The 19,346-nt window shown below is 35.0% G+C and overlaps 1 protein-coding gene across 1 annotated transcript; it reads left to right on the plus strand.

The window, feature by feature from the left end:
* Positions 1 to 1,635: 1,635 nt before the first annotated feature.
* LOC145558768 (uncharacterized) lies at positions 1,636 to 8,858 on the plus strand. The gene is made up of 5 exons (XM_081620139.1): positions 1,636 to 1,922; positions 2,069 to 2,229; positions 2,325 to 2,405; positions 8,204 to 8,327; positions 8,429 to 8,858. Exons 1-5 carry the CDS (start codon positions 1,797 to 1,799, stop codon positions 8,474 to 8,476), a joined length of 540 nt encoding a protein of 179 aa, XP_081476265.1. The 5' UTR covers positions 1,636 to 1,796; the 3' UTR covers positions 8,477 to 8,858.
* Positions 8,859 to 19,346: the final 10,488 nt, after the last annotated feature.

Here is a 19,346-nt window from a genome sequence, read left to right on the forward strand (position 1 = left end):
GCTAGATTAATTCCTATTGATTGATTTAATGCTCTGTGACTAGATTAGGCCTGATCTTTTATGCATGAGTTTGACAATGTTGATTCGAGATTCGACATATGAGAATTGATGTTTAGGTCTAGTTTCAATAGGCAGATTAATTTATAAATGGTTAAGTCGAGATTCAAGAGATGAGATTTAATACCGGTAAATTAATTCTGTGATTGTAATACGTAGCGAAAGCCCTTTACAATCTGGTTAATTGATGCATTGATGATTGACTATTATTGATTATTGGTATTGCATGATAATTTCTTATTGAATTGTTTTAACATTTTACAATTGCGGCTTGTAAAAGTATAGCAATATTAAATTGATGAATCGAGCAGATGTTGGTTTGATATTAAAGGCTATTTTCAATAAGAACTTAGATCTAGTAAATTGCGAAAGCCTGTTAGATCTATGTTGATTAATAAATTGCGAGAGCTTGTTAATCGTGTTATTTATGCAATGTCAATGATTGATTACTATGTTTTACCATGAAGTATTATTTATTGGTGAACCTATGCCCTAGATCCTTTTATATATTGTTTTCTCCCTATTCTCAATCTTAGTAGTTTAGTTTCTTATTCGAATATAAGTATTGGTTACTTAGATAATTTAGATTATAATAATTAATTAGGAGTAAAAAGACTTGTTTCCCTGTGGAGATCGACCCTACTTCCCTATCTGCTTTAGTTAGAGGACTTAGGAATTATTTTTGATTAGGGGATACGACTTTACCCTGTGAGGAGCAACGTGGTGAGAGTGACTCTTAAATTATATATAAGATTACCTTGAAAAATCAAACAAAAATCCAGGAAAAATAATCGGTACTCATAATAATCGATCATGCATAAAGATTTAAATTCATAATAATCATCATAAATACTTAAATTTAGAAGAAACATAAAGTGTGTAAAAAAAAAAAAAGAAAAAAAAAGACTAAAATTTAAAACGGAAATCTTTAACAAAGTTGCATAGATTATGTATCAATGCTCTCCACAAATCGCAATTACACTATGACATACCTCATATTATCCAATTAATCACAAAAGTACAATACTTTGTATAAGATTATAAATTTATCAAAACCCATACCTGAAAGGCATATTTCATGAAATGGTTATGGAATATAGGGAGACGTTGAAACTACAAATTGTATTTGTTTGTTAATTTTATTTTTTAAAATTAAAATTTAAATTAGATAGAAATTTTGTTGGAGAAATGAAGGGATTAGGTAAATAGGCGGGAGTGAATGGGGAATTAGGATTTGGCTTTTGGAGCAACGTGGTGAGAGTGACTTTTAAATTATATATAAGATTCACTTGTTTAGTCTTTTTTAAATACGTTTTAAACATTATTATGAATGTATATAATTTTAACTATTAATATTTTTGATAACCGAAATTATAAATTACAAAAAAATTCATGTTATGAAAACCTTGAATAAAAATATCAAGTTCTTCATAAGGGTGTGTTTTCTCATAGTAAAAGTTGTTTTTAAAAAAAAAAAAACGTGGTTAAAGAAACAAATAATGTTGAAAGTCCCTGTAAATCAAAAAAAAAAAAAAAAATGTTTAAAGTCGAAACATGTTAAGTAAAAAAATTAAACCAAGTAGGCACACAATCACAACATTTCTCAATTGTCAAATTGTCATAGTTCCAAAATTTTCTCCTACCTTTTCTCTTCTCAATTACCCCTCTCTTTTGGAGTGCAACTTTTACAGAAAAACACTCGAAAGTGCAGAAAATCGGTGCGCAACATTCACACAACAATGGCGATGACAATGGACTCTGAAGAATTCGCAATCGGATGTGTACTCTCAATCAAAACTACATTAGGCGACGAATTCGAAGCCCAAGTCATCACCTTTGATCGAGCTTCCAACGTCCTCGTTCTTCATATCCTTCTCTTTCTTCAATTGATTTCTTCCCAATTTCATGTTTTTTTGCAATTAATTGATTTTGGGGTTTGATTATTTTGTGAAATTTTATCTGGGTTTTGATTATCTTGAGCTCCTTAACCTGGGTTTTTTCTGGGGTTTCACAAGAGGGTTCAAAATCTGGACCTCGAAAAAATTTGAGGTTGTTGAAGGCTAATTATATTAAAGAATTTACATTTTTGCGCCAAGCTGAAGATCCCCTTGATCTTAAAAATTGTTATCTCGATCTTTCTTCTCTTCAAGCTAGAGAGGAATCTGCTATTAGGTTAGTATTTTTGTTGGGTGTGATTCTAGGGATGAACGTTTTGTTTCATTTTTTTTTGTTATTTGATGATTTGCTGTTAATTGTTGTTGTTCAAGGCAAGCGGAGATTGAAGCAGAGAGGATTGGAGTAGGAGTGACGGCTGAAGCTCAGAACATTTTTGATGCTTTGTCGAAAACGTAATGTGCCCTTTTGATTCTCTCATTTTTGATGTGATATTTGAGTGTTTAATTTTTGTTTTGTTAAATTGATATGATATGACATGCATCTTGTAATTGTTACTGCATAGTGAGGATTGTGATGAAGTAGGGGTTAAGGGAGGTTGGTATGTATGCAACCTTAGAAAGGCGGCTTCGGAATAAAAATTTTGAGCCTTTGTCTAGTTGGTCTAATATGGTGTCATTGCATAACAATGAAAGGTCACTGATATGTTATCATATTCCTTTTAAAAATGGTCTTTATATAAACTTCAGTTGGTTTTTAGAAGTTGAACCTATTGACAAGTTGGATTCTTGAGCAGATTCTCGCTTTGCTTGAATGAAGCCTGAATATGTTTTCTGGCTGTTATATTCTTCTTAGGGTCATTGGGGGAATGTTCTAGTGTTGAAGGTTCGCCTGGAAAATTGCAAAAGGACCTAGGAATAACTGTTGTCAAGGGTGGTGTATAAGTTTAAACTGGAAGAATTAATTGCTTTTGGCACTTCTCAATGGATTGAGGTTATGAAATTGAAAAAGACTTATGTATGCTTGTTCTAGTCTTGACAATTTTAGTTAGTATAATTAGTTTTCTACATGATTGCATGTGAAGACTCTAAATTGCTTCCTCCTCATATTTAGCTGAACTTAGGTTTTGTGTGGGACAATTTTTAGCTTGTTCAATTTTTATGTAAACCAATATACTGAAAAACTTGACTTTGGAGGGAGACAATATTTGTCCAGTATATTTTTATGTGAACTTATTTAATGATTTATAAGCTTGACTTAGAAGGTTGTAGACACTATGCCATTTAAGAATGGTGATATTTTTGGATGGAGCTTATAGTATGAGATACATAAGTTTGCCCGATTCACATGTCCCATTAACTTTAATTACATTGCCTCTAAAGTGGAGGAACTCTCTTTTCTCTTGTTGGATCAGAGCGCAAAGATCGTTTACTAGGTGATAAATTCATTGAAATAGCTATTTGACTTAAGGCAATTGGATTCGGAAAGCTTAGCTTGATTGTTGAAAGTTCCTTGGATGCATCTCTGGAATTACTTCCTCCATTTCATACTACATATCACACTTGCCTAAAATGGATGTCCCAAAACATGTTACTCATGACTTTTCTTTTCTAGTTAACTCATTATTTGTGTGTGTGCGTGCGCGGGCACGTGTGCCATATGCTAGTTTGAAGCTTGAACTACAATTTGGGATGGAGGGGTACTTGGTATCTCTTTTGATCTTTATAGATAAGAGGCTAGATTACAAAACATTGGAATTCCGTAGTCTTGGAGGAACCTGGTGGGCTGAAACTTGTTGAAGTCAAGTCTTGTTATGAAATAAAAGAACTGAGAACAGGCCTTCTTTATCCAACTTATTTTCTTAGTTAGGGAAGCAGTGAAGCACCATTGCCATAAAGGTTCTGGATAAAATTCACCACATTTCTTTTCTCTGAAGCACCAATACATTCGGAGTAATAAAAGATTTGTTCTTGAAATGCGTCGATCATCTATAAAAGGTCACGTATCTCAAAATTTTATAGAAACTTGTATGTTATGTATTTGGGCTAAATATTCAGAAGAAGGCAATGAAATTCATTATGTGCTTCTCCTCTTGCCTTTTCTCTGTGTTGTTAGAATGTTAGATTCTTTTTGCTTTTCACTGCTATGCAGCTGTATAACTTTTCACTTAAATACAGTCTACCTGTTGAATGCAAGTTTAAAAATAGAACATTGTTTTAGTTGGAGATGTAGGTTTCAGTGATCTAATATGGGTTTTTATTTTTAGAATTCGAAGATATGTGTAATAAATTGGTTGGGACAATTCTGCTGATTGTAGATCATTTTATAGCAGTCTGCATTTCTTCTATTAATATTCAAGTTTGCATTCTAAAGCATTAACAGAAGAATGATTGAAAGCAATAATTAAAGGACATCAGTACCCCTACCCCCCCCCCCCCCCCCCCCCCCCCCCGCGCCCCCCCCCCCCTCAAAAAAAAAAAAAAAAAAAAAAAAACCCAATATGTCCGAAAGATAAAATGTAATTTGGCAATCAATAAAATGGCAAGTTGTATGGAACTTTGGAAAGACCATTAGTATTTTTTGACCTGAACTGAATATACATGTAGGATTTTAGAGCATCACTTATTGTGTTTTTTTAAGAAAGAGAGAGTAGATTATGTTGAAAGAGAAATCACATATTCAAATGGGAATATTGGAATATTTTTGCTGTTGAGTAGGTAAAGAGTTTATTTCTGAATACGAAATCCAAGGAAGAGATTCTCAGGAACTCATTTTCTCCCTGCCGACGCCCCAAGGTCTTCTAATATTTGAACCCTGTGTGCTATGCATGTGGAAGAATAGGTATTTTGCATGCACTTAGATTATAGCAAATAATCACTGCCTTCTTTGGATAAAATTGTTATTCTAGTTATTTTACTTGTTGAATGGCATATTTAATTTTGGAGACATGAGCTTAGTATGGTAGCAAAGAGGCATGACTCAATAGATAGAAGAGTTTGTTTGTATCTATTGAGTGATATAGTGATTGTTTGGAGATAGATCACCCCATTGCTGTGGCTGTACACATCCTAATGATATTATCTGTTTGAAACCCTTTTCACTTTGCCTGGTGATAAACTTTATCACCGGGTAAAGTAGCCCAAAGATGGAGTTGCCTTAGATGGAGCTGCTAAGGTTCTTGATGGTTTTTTGGCCCTTTAAGACTACTAAGAAATGACACCAGGACTACACCCGTGTAATTCTAATGTAGTCTATCAGAACTTTGATGCAAATCTTTTTGTTCCCCAACATATATGATGTCATGCACTGCATACCCCTAGCAAAACTCCCCGAGTATGGCTATATTGGTGCATTTTTGATGATAGGTTTGATGCAAAACACAAGTCTAGAGGGAATTTGATGCAAGTCTGTTGTAGCATCAGGGAATTTTGAGCTTATGACGGATCATTTTTTGATGGTGCGGTTGTCCTAGGAGCCTATTGTAGTATCTTGTAATGTAATAAGCTACAGGGAAATATTTTGAATTTCATGAAGTCTCGTAGGAATATGATAGATCCTAAATTGCTGAGGAAACATATATAAAAGGTTATCTGGAAGTGGATAACTTATAAAGTAAAGGAAAAGTGAATGGGCTTGTCCAAGTGCCATTTAATGGCCTCCAAGTGCATCATAGACTAGACTGCATGCGTCTTTAATGACCACCAAGAGAATAGACTAGACTACATGTCACTTAATGGCCTTCGAGAGTATAGACTAGATGAGAGGTTTATCAGAGTTGGATTTATTGGAAAACTTTATTGTTCAATGTTTATCTGGCTTTTCTTAGATGATTGTGGAAAATGAGCTATACACAACTACTATGCAAGTCCTTTTTGCCGTCCTTGTACAGTTGTATGATAGGGTCTGTTTGGTGAATGGGATGACTGATATAGAGAAGAGTGCCAAGAAACCAATTTTGGAGGCTTTTACTAATGTTATCCTTTTCTCTTGGAGATCCACAGAGAATATTATTGGAATTAGAGGAAAATTTCACTTTTATATACCAATTATTGGGGTTATACATTAGCATTAGGTCAGATTTTAGATTTGCTTTTGTCTGATCGTAGGACTTAAGTTTTGAACTAGTGGTTGTTTTGTTGCTTATTATGGTCAGGCAAAATGAATTTTAAAGGTTTTCTATAATACTCGGTGTCAGTAAATGGCCACCAAGAGCATAGACTAGATTACACGTGTCACTTATTGGCCATCAAGGGCATAGACTGGACTGCATATAAGATTGGCTGATACAGAAAATGTCCATTGTTCCATGCTGTCATGGGTTTTCTTGGACAATGTTGGAATGTCAAATGTATAGGCAAGTCTAGTTTTCTGACTTGTATTGTAAGATAGTATCTATATTGGTGAATGGAATCACTGATGCTAAGAGAACAGTGCAAATGATTTTCATAGAAAAGAATAGGGGGAGTTTGGCAAATGCTGATGATGGGCTATGCTATGATTTATGTTACTGATGTTGTGATTTGTATGATTCTATTTACTTATTCTATGATTTATGTTATCTATGCTTTTTAGAAGATCTAATGAGAATATCTATATGTTATTTAGCGGAGATTCTACTCTTGGGTTACCACACTTATGATTGACCGTGTTCCACTAAAGGACTTTAAGTTTTGATTTTAAAATTGTTTTATTGCTCAGGAAAAATGTATTCTAAAGATTGCCTAATGCCTAAAGGTAACCTATTAAATATAAAAGAAAAGTGGATAAAGTCCTCAAAGTGTCACTTAAATACTTAATGGCCACCAAGAATATAGACTAGATTACACTTAAGGTTGACTGCATTAGAACAATCTTGTTCAATGTTTTTATGGCTCTTGTTGGACTGCAATGGAACTTGTAAATACATAGTAAAATCTAACCTTTTCTCTAGCCTCCTAAGCTATATGGTAGGATCTATGTTGGTGAAATGGGATGACTAATTTTACAAAGAGTGCAAGGAATAGTTTTGGAAATAATACCCTTATGTAGAGTTAATGACCTTACTGACCCATGTTAGCTCTGAATTGAAGTTTGAATGACAATAGGAGACTAGACTTAGAAATTGTAAAATTCTAATCTCTCAGATTTTTATCTGTTCTCTTTCTGAATCTTGCTATGATTGTATTAAATCTCTGTTGAATTCAGTATTGCGGCTTCAAAGCCTTACGACCTAAGATACTGCTATACATATATAAAGACTCTCCTACCAATGCTATATACCTAAAAAAAAAAGACAAAGGAGTAGCTGCCATGCAGCTGTCATATGACTGCAAGCAGGCTGTAAATCAGCTCAATAAAGGCAACACTGACCTCTTTAAGACTCTAATAACTCAGGCTAACTGGGGAAAAATTGGTGGGATGCCTTCAAGTGATTGGCTCATAGCCCACTATGATTTTTTGAATTATGAGTATATAAATGATTTCACTCCAAAATAAAGGTCATACATTGATCTCGTGATACATTTTTCGGAGGTAGCTGGGAAAACTTTTCATAGTTAGTAGAATTTTCAATATTGATAAAGATTTTAGGTCTTTGGATCATTGGATGTGCTTTCATTGGAACCATAAATGATTGGATTAAAAAAAGCTCAAGGAATCAATTTTTAGAAGTTATAACTTTTGCTCATGAGACATTTTAAATTTGATGGAAATTGGAGTGAAGCTCACTTGGGTTGCATGCTCATTTGTCCATTGAGCATTGATCACTCTAAGCTTAAGAATTGTTGCGTTGTAGGTCATGATGTTATATAGGTTTGAGCTCACATAATATTTACACTAAATGACATTGTTTGCTGTTCTTCATACATAACAATCACTCTCTTATAGCCTTGGTTTAATGTCACATATGTTCCAAATTTCTTAGAAGATAACATGGCAAAGCAAGTCTTCTATAGGTAGTAAATATCCTTTATATTTCATTATTTTGTTATGTATAGCTCCTTTAGTTACCTTCAAGGGCTCCAACATAGCTTGGATGTATCTGGATTGTTAATTTATTATTGATATTAGCTATACTGTTGAAATTATTTGCTCAAAGACTCGTTCTGAAATCTGAATTTTGTGTAATGTGAGTATGTTTCCAGCACTTCGAGTAAATAATGCTATCCCATTGCTGCTTTTAGCTGATTAATTCGTAGAGTTGAGTCGGTCCCTAATCTTAGAATTTTTCTTGCACCTTCTGATGGGGTATCCACATTCATTGATGTTTATGTAGGCTTCCTGTGCGCTGGGATAAGACTGTTATAGTTGTGATGGATCAAGTACGAGTTAGTCATCCATATTTTCCCGAATCTGTTTCCGGAGGTACTCCGGCAGCAAATGAGCGTGTCAAGAAAGTGGTAAGATTAACCCAGGCTTTTGATTTTTAAGATAATGAGCGCTTTCTATTTTCATCCTTTTGCCCCCATTAGTCTGACTTGTGCTTTCGTCTCATTCTTAGCTTGAACTTGAAAGGAAGAGGCTGCATGCTCGTGGGTCATCTTCATAATCTTCTCACCTTGCTGATATGTGTATCTGCTGTGGGAAGAGCACCAAGGTATACATTAGGAGGGTTTTTGTCATCATACCAGAATCTCTCTCTATGATTGTGTTGCCTTGGTCCAGACACTGCCGAAGCACATATGAATGAAGAAAGATGACTTTTCACGCATTGTTTCTTGTAGCTGATGTCAAAGAGGGCTGGCATCAATCAAAGATCTTAGATGTCATTACAGTAGATCTAAAAATGGCATGGAAAATGTTTTGCTTAGTGTCACATATCTCCTGTTTTTCCTTCTCTTTTGTCAGGCTATTAGGGTATTTACAGGACTGAGATTAACATCTCAGATACCATACTGTTGGAAAATAGAATATTTGTTCAGTTGCATTAATCGATTATGATGTATTGTGTGGCAGTATAGAGCTGAGGTTGCAGGGAAAGAACGAGGCCGTTTTATACATGACTTGATGAGAAATTTGCACAGGCTAGTCTAGATTGATCCCTTTGGAAATCAGGATGAGACTTTGAGAAAGGTGGAAACCTCAAGGAAAACAATGGTAGAAAAAGTCGCCATGTTACAATAATTCATGATCTCTTTTACGCCAACGAATCTCTGAACTTAATCCCATAAAAATTTCACCATAGAAATTTATCTTTACAACATATTTATTCACCCTGCACAACACAACCACCATTTCACAAGAGAAGCTTTGAAGAAATTTGGAGACTTTGAAAGGTTGGAGGAAGAAGTGGTGGTGGTATAGAGAGGAATCAGGAGTGAGAAGAATCGTTCTATTTTAGGGAAGTAGCAGTGAAGGGGTTGAGGAATATAGGATTATAGGGAGGGACGGAGGGTGGGGTTGATTTACAAAGCCTATGACTTTATGAACTTGTGATTGGTGGTGCTATAAATTTTAGTGTTGTAAAGCCTCCTTGATTCTTGATCACCATAGTTCTCTAACAATCGATAGATCGGGGGTACTACTAATGGAGAAGCTATAAGGGTTTGTTCACTTCACTTTAATTTCAATTCAATTTCATTCAGTTCAATTCAATTTCAGTTCAGTTCAACTCTTAATTTCCTTCTCTCATAAGATATTCAGTGGAGCTCCAATTAGTTCAGTAAATATCAAGAGACATAACTCTTAGCTAGAGATGAATATGCTACGGAGTCGGTACATATATTGCAAATTCCTGCTTAGGAGCAAATTTATGGTTTAAACTGTTATAGCAATACTGTGTAACGATTAATTCATGCTAACTGATATCTAAGCTAGTTTGCATTATGATTAGTCGATTCTTTTAGGTGTATAATATATGTTTTTTTTTTTTTTTTTTTTTTTTTTTTTTTTTTTAAACACAAAGGAAGCATGGATTACTTAGGCAAAGGCTAAAAGGATTACAACCTACTGTCCATTGATTTGATTACAACCCAAAAAGCAAATCAAGGACCAAGTTCAGCAAACTAAAACAGAAGGAAATATAGAAAATGTTTTTGCAGAAGAGAGGCACATAACACATAACAAAAAGCTCCAGCAAGAGCTAAATGATTCCCTATAAAACAGCAAGATCAGCTTCATAAGCAGCAAGGACACTGGTCTGAATAATGTAACGTGACACTCTTTGTGCATATGTGTAACAAGCTGACTCAAGTAATGAGCTACTGAATTCCTTTCCCTAGGAATATGACTTAAAGTGATAGCCATCTCTTGGTTCCTCATACATCTGTTGATATCAATAATAACAACTGCTAGCTCATGGTGTGCACGTTATCAGGCTCTCTGTTGATCATGGATCGAACAGCTTCAGCGTTAACTTCAACCTCAAATATCCAACTGGAAAAGCCCTAGAAAAATTTAGCCCTTCCCTCAAAGCATATAGCTCAGCTTGAAGTGGAGTTTTAGCATTGTAATTGCTGGAATATCCAAAGTACCACTCTACATTGTCTGTTCGGAAAACCATGAGCTATCTCTAGCTTGAAGAGAGGCACAATATAATTTCTCCCTTGCTATCTCTTTAGAGCCATCCTGTAAAACAAAAGATTAATACGGAGTAATTGATTATCAAATGTATGCTTCCATTTGCTAGCTCTTTACTACTCTTTTGTCTTTCATTGATGGTACTCGTAAGTCGTAACACTTGACTTACCACTTATGTATGTAGTATTTTACTTTGTATATTTTTTTATTAGTTAGTAGTTTATTTCGAACAATTGTAACTCTCACTTTTTTTTAACTCAATTTTTATCGATTGCAAAATTTGTCTTTTTCATCTATTTTTAATTTTTTGCAACATTTTTTTTTTATTAAGACCTACTAATATCCTCTATTCGACTAACTATGTGTGCACTGTAATTTTATTACTCCGTAGTCCGAAGTCCGTACTTGTATTTCTTTTTTACACTACCCTATTTGCATTGGGTTTTTTTTTTTTTTTTTTCCCCAACATCAGTTAGATGTATCTCCAGTACCCCACTATAATAATTATTACGGAGTATAAAACCAATATTTCTCCTTAGGTGTTGTAGATACTCTCATATAGTCATATTGCTTATTCCCTTCGTTTTTTTTAAGTGCGTACACTCTAGTTGTCATATAGTTCTAGTTGTCATGAGTGATTAAATTGTCGGGTTGATCTCCTGCTCCAAGATAAAAAGGGGACGAAGGATCAATTTTGCCGTCTTCCGCCATTGATGAACAAACAGTACAGAAAAATAGTGATTAGAGAGTAGTAATTAGAGAATAGAAATTAGAGAAGTAGAGATTAGAGAAGTAGAGATTAGAGAAAAAATTTTGTCAAGAATGTGTATTCTCTTAGTTTGTATTGATTGTTAATTCGGTATATATATACAACCTAAGCCAAGGGCCTAAACTTAGCCCGTTAACCAACTACTAAATACAATAAATTATATACGGGCTTAACATCCCCCCTCAAGTTGGAGCATGCAAATCACAAATGTCCAACTTGCCAAGTAAATACAAAAAATGTTGCTTGCTTAACGCCTTAGTGAAGATGTCCGCTAGTTGGTCCGTGGTCTTCACTTATGATGGTCTAATAATCCCGTCCTGAATTGCATCCCAAACATAATGACAATCGACCTCAATATGCTTAGTACGCTCATGAAAGACCGGATTCTGCTCAATATACAACGCATACTAACTATCACAAAATAAACTCATCGCTTGCGGATGCGAGACTCCTAAACTGTCAAGAAGAGCCTTCAACCATTTCAACTCATCAGTGGCCTTAGACATCGTACGGTACTCAGATTCTGCAGAAGATTTAGCAACGGTATCCTGCTTCTTAATTAGTCTTCCAAGAAATAGGAGAATTTCCAAGAAAGACCAAATAACCTGTAATCGACCGTCTCGTAAGAGGGCAACTAGCCCAATCCGCGTCACACCAACCAGTCAAATGTAAGTCACAATCTGAGCGCAATAAAATTCCCTGACCCGGACAACCCTTCAAGTAGCGCACCGTTCGAAGAGCGGCCTCCCAATGATCATGACGGGGTTGATGCATAAATTGGGACAGAATATGAACTGTGTATGCCAAATCAGGTCTAGTGAAAGACAAATAGATCAAACGACCAACAAGGCGTCGATACATCTCGGGGTCATCAATAAAAGGTGCCTCTGATTTTGCCAGAGTATGGTTCTGCTCAATTGGAGTACCTGTCGGTCGAGCCCCTAATAATCCAGACTCTGCAATAATATCAAGAGTATATTTCCGTTGGCACAAAAATATGCCTTCCAGACTGCGAGCAACCTCAATACCAAGAAAATATTTCAACACACCCAAATCTTTCATATGAAAGCAGTCACTCAAATACGCCTTAAAAGCAGAAATCGCAGAAGCAGAATTGCCAGAAATCAATAAATCATCAACATACACCAGAACACTAAGATGGACATTCCCTTGATTAAGAGTAAACAGGGAATAATCAGAGTATGACTGTTTGAAGCCATACCTTTTGAGCGATCCGGCAAGTTTGGCAAACCAACAACGGGGTGCCTGACGGAGACCATAGAGCGACTTCTGAAGACGACACACCATTCCTAGTTTGCTACAATGAAACCCGGGAGGTGGCTTCATATACACCTCCTCATCAAGATCACCATGAAGAAAGGCATTGTGAACATCCATTTGATGCAATTCCCAATTTTTCGCAGCCGCAACCGCTAGGAAAGTCCGAAGTGTGACCATTTTAGCCACGGGAGCGAACGTCTCATTGTAGTCAATGCCTTCAACCTGATGATTACCAAATATGACCAGACGAGCCTTTAATCGTTCAACGGTGCCATCTGAATGATACTTGATTTTATAGACCCATCTGCATCCAAGAGCCTTCTTCCCTGGAGGTAACGGTTCCATCACCCAAGTCCTATTGTCTTCCAATGCTGTGACTTCTTTTTGCATTGCCTCTCTCCACCCTGCATCTGTCATAGCCTCTTTGAAATTACGGGGCTCAGTGCCTGCAATTACAGCTGCAAGAAATATATGATGTCGTAGGGAAAAATTGTCACAATCCACATAATGTGCTATAGGATAAGGAGTACCTAAGGAGCATGGAGCAGGTGAACTAGGAGGACTCGTTGCTTGTACAGTATGTGCTACATAATCCTTATGCCAACCTGGTGGACGTCGCACACGACCCCCACGATCAACGTCAAGAGAGAGAGAAGAACCACCCTCGCTACTACCCTCGCTGCCACCAGCAGCTTATGCCCCGCTGCCACCACCAGCAGCTGCTGCCCCGCTGCCACCCTCACTACCAGCAGCAGGGTCTTCCCCATGCCCAAGGCGACTGCCTGCTGCAGCGTTACTGTGCTGCCCAGGTCTGCTGCCACTGCCACCTGCCGCAGGAGGGTCGCGGTCCGTACTGCCAACAGCAACAGGCTTTGTCGTGGCCGCGGCAGTGGTCCCCTGTTGTGAGTCACGGCTTGCTTCTCTCACCTCTAAAACCGCTTCCAAATCATCCAAAAAATCAAAGTCGACACCCTCATTACCCACATTTGAATTTTCCATCACAACATTTTTTCCGGAGTCAACATTCAACTCCTTGTCACAAGCAAATGGGAATTCGTTTTCATAAAACTTCACATCACGGGACACAAAAATCTCACCCGTCTCAAGATCATATAATCTCCAACCCCTTTTTCCGTAAGGGTAGCCTAAAAACACACACTTTCGACTTCTAGGTGCAAATTTATCCCCCTTGGATTTTTTTATTATGGGCAAAGCAAAGAGAGCCAAAAACACGTAACTCATCAAACATGGGTTCTTTACCAAATAAAATCTCATATGGTGTTTTGTTTAGTAGCAAACGAGAAGGAGTTCGATTAATCAAATAAACCGCCCCAAGAATGCACTCTCCCCAAAAACCAATAGGCAAATTCCCTTGAAACATTAAAGCCCGCCCCACATTCAAAATATGTTGATACTTACGCTCAACACGACCATTTTGTTGAGGAGTCCCAACACACGAAGTCTGAAAAATAATTCCCTATTCATTAAAGTATGGGAGCATGCAATAAAATTCAGTACCATTATCACTTCTCACCAATTTGACAGACACACCAAGTTGACGGTCTACCATAGCAAGAAAAGAACAAAATGCGGAATAAACTTCTGTTTTTGAATTTAATAAATAAACCCAAACACCTCTTGAAAAATCATCAACCAGAGTCAAAAAATAATGTGCACCACAAGTGGAAGGAGTTTTATACGACCCCCATAAATCACAATGAATCAATTCAAAAATACGAGTTGCTTTACTATCACTAGTAGGAAAACTATCCCTATGTTGTTTAGCTTGTGGACACACAGTACAAGCTTTATTCAAACTTTTCTTAGTAGAACTACTACGAAGAGCAGGAATCAACTTAACCACTCTATCCGACGGATGTCCAAGTCTTCTATGCCACAGCTCAAAATCTGACACTGAAGTAGCTTGAACCGCACATACTGTAGGAATTCGCCAAAAATAGTAGAGTCCCTCCTTTCGTTCACCGGCTCCAATCAGGCTCCCCGAACGTTGGTCCTGTATAGCACATAAAGAGTCAGTGAATCGTACAAAATATGTAGAGGAATCAATCATTTTTGACACCGATATTAAATTGCATTGTAAATTAGGAACAAAAAGAACATGCTCCAAAATTATTTTGTCCAAGCCAGGTAATTGTCGCCTTTCAAGACCACGTGAGTGATCAAATTTCCCGGTTGATCTCCAGCACCAAGATAGAAAGGAGATGAAGGATCGAGTTTCCCGTCTTCCATGGATGCTCTGTTCTGTGAACAATCGTGGAGAGGAAAGCAAAATTCTGTGTTTAGGGTTTGTTTTTAGTTAGGCTTGATACCATGTCAAGAATGTGTATTCTCTTAGTTTGCATTGATTGTTAATTCGGTATATATATATACAACCTAAGCCAAGGGCCTAAACTTAGCCCGTTAACCAACTAAATACAATAAATTATCTACGGGCATAACAATTTTAGAGAGAATAGATTAGGGTTTAGAGTATAGAGGCTCCGATACCATGTCAAAATAGAGTGAATAGAATTTTCAGTATATTGTTAGAGTGTAGAGTAGAATATTTATACAAGAGATTAGGGCTCATGAAATAGGCCTGTTAGCTATACAATATAAACACTAAATATAGGCCCTAACATTAAGGGTAAGAAAAAAAATAATGAATTGGTATTTTATGTGAGAGGGAAAGGAAAGAAAAACTATTCCCTGTTGGAGTTGTAATACTTGTAATGCTTATCGGAGCTCAAGCCTTCTAGCGACGTCGTGTGTAAGGAGCTAGCGAAAGAGCTATAGCTCGCAAGGAAAGTGAGCGATGGCAAGGCCGAGCTATAGCTCATGTGCGAGTGATAGCTCGCTCGTTAGCTAACTGTTGTTGTTGCTTGCGGAAGGGCGAGTGTGTGCTCGTGCGATAACTCATTGCCCTCTATTACGTGGGCGATAGATCTTAATAGAGATCCAGGGGAGGAGTCTGCCAAGCAGAATTGGAGACCTTTTTTGGTTCATCATTTATTTCCTTTCTTTAGCCCTTATATATATATATATATATATATATATATATATATATATATATATATATATATATATATATATATTTTAAAATCTCTGAAATCCTAACACATAAACATAAGTCTATATTTTGAGATCTGAACAGTACTTGAATAATTCTACTCTTCGGACTCGGGTGCACAAGGAGAGTTGTGTTAATATTGGGAAGCGTGCGTCATCAAGAAACTTGTACACATGGTGGCTTTTTTTTCTTCTAATGCAATAGATTTTGTTATGCGTGAGATTCCCAAATAGAATCATTAGTTATTTTACCAACATTCCCAAATGGATTTTATGTATATACTCGTGGGACCAATTGGATTGGTATGTAATTGCCTTTTAAATATTGACAATTTTAATAAGACATTGTTGAATGATGTTACACTTGACACATGAAAAAGAAATATCCCTGAAAGATTCTCTAAAAACCTACTCTTTCCGTACATGTTTAAATTTAATTTTCCAAAGAAATTGTTGTTCCTCATAAACATTTATGCTAAACTCCAATGCTCCCTTTCCACACAAAAAAAAAAAATAAAAATAAAAAATAAAAAATAAAAATCCAATTCTCAAACTACCAACAAATATGAAGTAAAAATAAAAAAATTATGAACGTTCATACTTGGTTTGACCACCGTCCTTGCCGTTTGCCGAGTTGCCGACATCCAAAAAAATTACTTGCTACGTACTCGCTTTTGTTATGCCACTATGTTCTTTAGAGCTGCTCTGCTCTGCCCTGCTCTGTTAAAATCTGTTCTACTCTGCTTCATAATGTGTGAAAGCCCAGCCTTGCTCTACTTTACTTAGGCCCTGTTTTTTTGAGCTTCTGAGCAGAGCAGATTAAATTTCAGCAGAGCAGAGCAGATTTTAGGATAGCCGAGCAGAGCATAGCCGAGCAGAGCAGATTTCAACATTATTATTAATATTATTATTAATGTTATTATTATTAATGTTGTTGTTGTTGTTGTTGTTTTTGTTGTTGTTATTATTATTAATATTAATTATTATTATTATTATTATTATTAATTATTATTATTATTATTATTAATTATTATTATTATTATTATTAATTATTATTATTATTAATAATAATAATTATTATTATTATTAAAATTATTATTATTATTATTAATATTTATTATTATTATTATCATCATCATTAATAATTATTAAAATTAATAATAATAATTATTAGTATTATTAATTATTAAAATTAATTATTATTATTATTAATTATTAAAATTAATAATAATAATAATAATATTTATTATTATTATTATCATGAATAATTATTAAATTTATAATAATAATAATTATTATTAATTATTTAAAATTAATAATAATAATTATTATTATTATTAATTATTAAAATTATTATTATTATTAATTATTACTAAAATTATTATTATTATTAATTATTAAAATTATTTTTATTATTATTAATTATTATTATTATTATTAATTATTAAAATTATTTTTAATATTAATAATTATTAAAATTATTCAAAATAATAAATTATTATCATCAATTCAATATTAATTATTATTGAATATTAATTGTTATTGTTGTTATTATTAATTATTATTTGAAATTAAGCAGAGTAGAGCAGAGCCGAGTCGAGTAGAGCAGAGCAGATTTCTTTTGAGCAGAGCAGAGTAGAGCAAAGCAGAGCAGAGCAGCTCTAAAGAACAGGGCTTTAGCCTGCTCTGCTGTAACACCCTAGAAATTCATTTCTTTTAAAATACCTGTTTTTGCCCTGTTTAAAAATTTAAATAGGAATATCTAAGATATTACCGCCACCGTAAAAACGGCTAAGGCAACCATCAAAAACACACAGCGGAAGACTAATTTCAAAACCATTCAAAACAAGTCAACTTGAAAAGTCAACAAACGAAAGTAAAGTCAAAACCAAAGTCAAACGAAGTAAAATAAAACCATCCTACAACTTGGAACCATTGTAGGCCCTTATTAAAACCAAACCGACTTTAAAACTTTTGCGTTAGTCATGCATGATAATAATATCATAAATAATTAAAGCGTTAAACACATCATATACTTATAGAAACGAACTAGCATGATTCGCTCTTCACCTATGCCCATTCATGAATATGCTTCATCACTTGAAAACCTCCTCTCTACTTGTCCCCACTACTCGCCATTAGAAATTGGGTCGTCGTAGGGCCAAAGTAAAGACATGGTCAAACACACAAACACACACAATCATCAAAGCTGAGTACATAAGCGTAATTAAACACACTAACATGCTTTCACCTATCAACACACACTTACCTCATTGCACCTGTTCACAAGCACACACACCAATCAACAAGACACAATGACTAGACACTAATTAATTCATTTTGCATTGATTACGCATCGAACGGGTTTCCACCTCCTAACCTCCCCCAAATAAATTTGAGGTTAACTGACACGGGAGCTAACTGTGCCAGCGACAAAACCACTCAAAGGTGGCGGAATTCCTGCGCATAATAATAAATAAAAAAAAGGAATATACAGCGTCCTGTACTCCATTTGAAGTTATGGTTAAATATAAAACCCCATAACTCCCCCCATTGTTCATACTCAAGGTATATACGTTCCAAGAGTTTTGGTGCGTAATCTCTTTCACTTTACGTTATTTACATATTATTAGACTTGGTGATGACTCTCAAAGCATAATAAGTCAATCAACAATAATTATTCAATCAAACAAACATACCAATTTAATTCTTGAATAATTAGTGACCACATATTATTTATTGTTGAACCCTTTTTAATTCTACCTCAGTGTCAAAGACACCTTAAACGCATAATGCGCCAAAAATCCTATCCCTCGGTGTTAAAAACACCTTAAGTGCACAAAGGCACCAACACACAATTTATTCCTTGTGTACATAGACACTTATATAGCTCCTTCCTCATGCTTAAAGCATCAATAAAAATTATTTGAACCATAATAAAATTCCTTTTCAATATTCCAAACATAATTAAACATGTAGTTTAATTAATCATGCCTTCTAACATGCCATAAATAAAAATGTGGTTCAAACACAATATGCCCAAAATATAATCTTCCAATCTATAACCATCACAAATAATTCATGCTTCCCAATTCAACCACAAACATCATAAATTCACAATTCCATACATAAACCTTAGTATGATACTACTTGTAATTAATTGAAATCAAACCTAGCATGATTCTACATCACCAAAATATGCTAAGTACGCGTACGTACCTCAAATAAGCCCTTAAAGTAGCCGATTACACTACAACAATTCCCGAACCAAGTCTCCTACATAAAGGGACAATATTACTATATTAATTACCCTTGTATACACAATTTCCAGCAACTTAAACTCACTTTAAATAACTTATAATAATCTGAAAATTATTTAAAAACCCCTAATTAAACTCCTTTTTAATGGATAATCACACCCTTTTATTAAAAATCACAATTATACTACTTTAAATAAAATTCCAACATTTTAAAGTAATCAAAAATCCTTTAAAACTTCATCAAAATACATCTTTATACTTAAATTATCCATATAAACATTAAATTATCTCTTACCCCTTTTAAACTCAAAGATAAAATTTAAAGCATAAAAAAAAAACTTCGTTAAAAATTAAAAATTGCTCGAAAATCGTATTTAGAGGCTGAATTTGGCCATGAGAGGGTAATGCTCACTACCAAAGGTAAGTCTTTCTTAAAACGTTGTTTCCACTCGAAAAACACTACTTTTTTTATCAAAATCGGAGGAGTTTAGAACCTGATCGGGATTAAAACGAGATTAATA

The sequence above is a fragment of the Chenopodium album genome, chromosome 1 (genome assembly GCF_948465745.1).
Source record: "Chenopodium album chromosome 1, dcCheAlbu1.1, whole genome shotgun sequence".
NCBI classification, from domain to species: domain Eukaryota; kingdom Viridiplantae; phylum Streptophyta; class Magnoliopsida; order Caryophyllales; family Amaranthaceae; genus Chenopodium; species Chenopodium album.

Bases quoted from the DNA above. Each gene is read 5' to 3' on its own strand.
- LOC145558768 (XM_081620139.1), top strand. From the start codon at position 1,797: ATGGCGATGACAATGGACTCTGAAGAATTCGCAATCGGATGTGTACTC. The intron at 1,923-2,068 runs CATATCCTTCTC...TCTGGGGTTTCA, and splicing joins CTTCCAACGTCCTCGTTCTT to CAAGAGGGTTCAAAATCTGG. The intron at 2,406-8,203 runs GTAATGTGCCCT...ATGTTTATGTAG, and splicing joins TTTGATGCTTTGTCGAAAAC to GCTTCCTGTGCGCTGGGATA.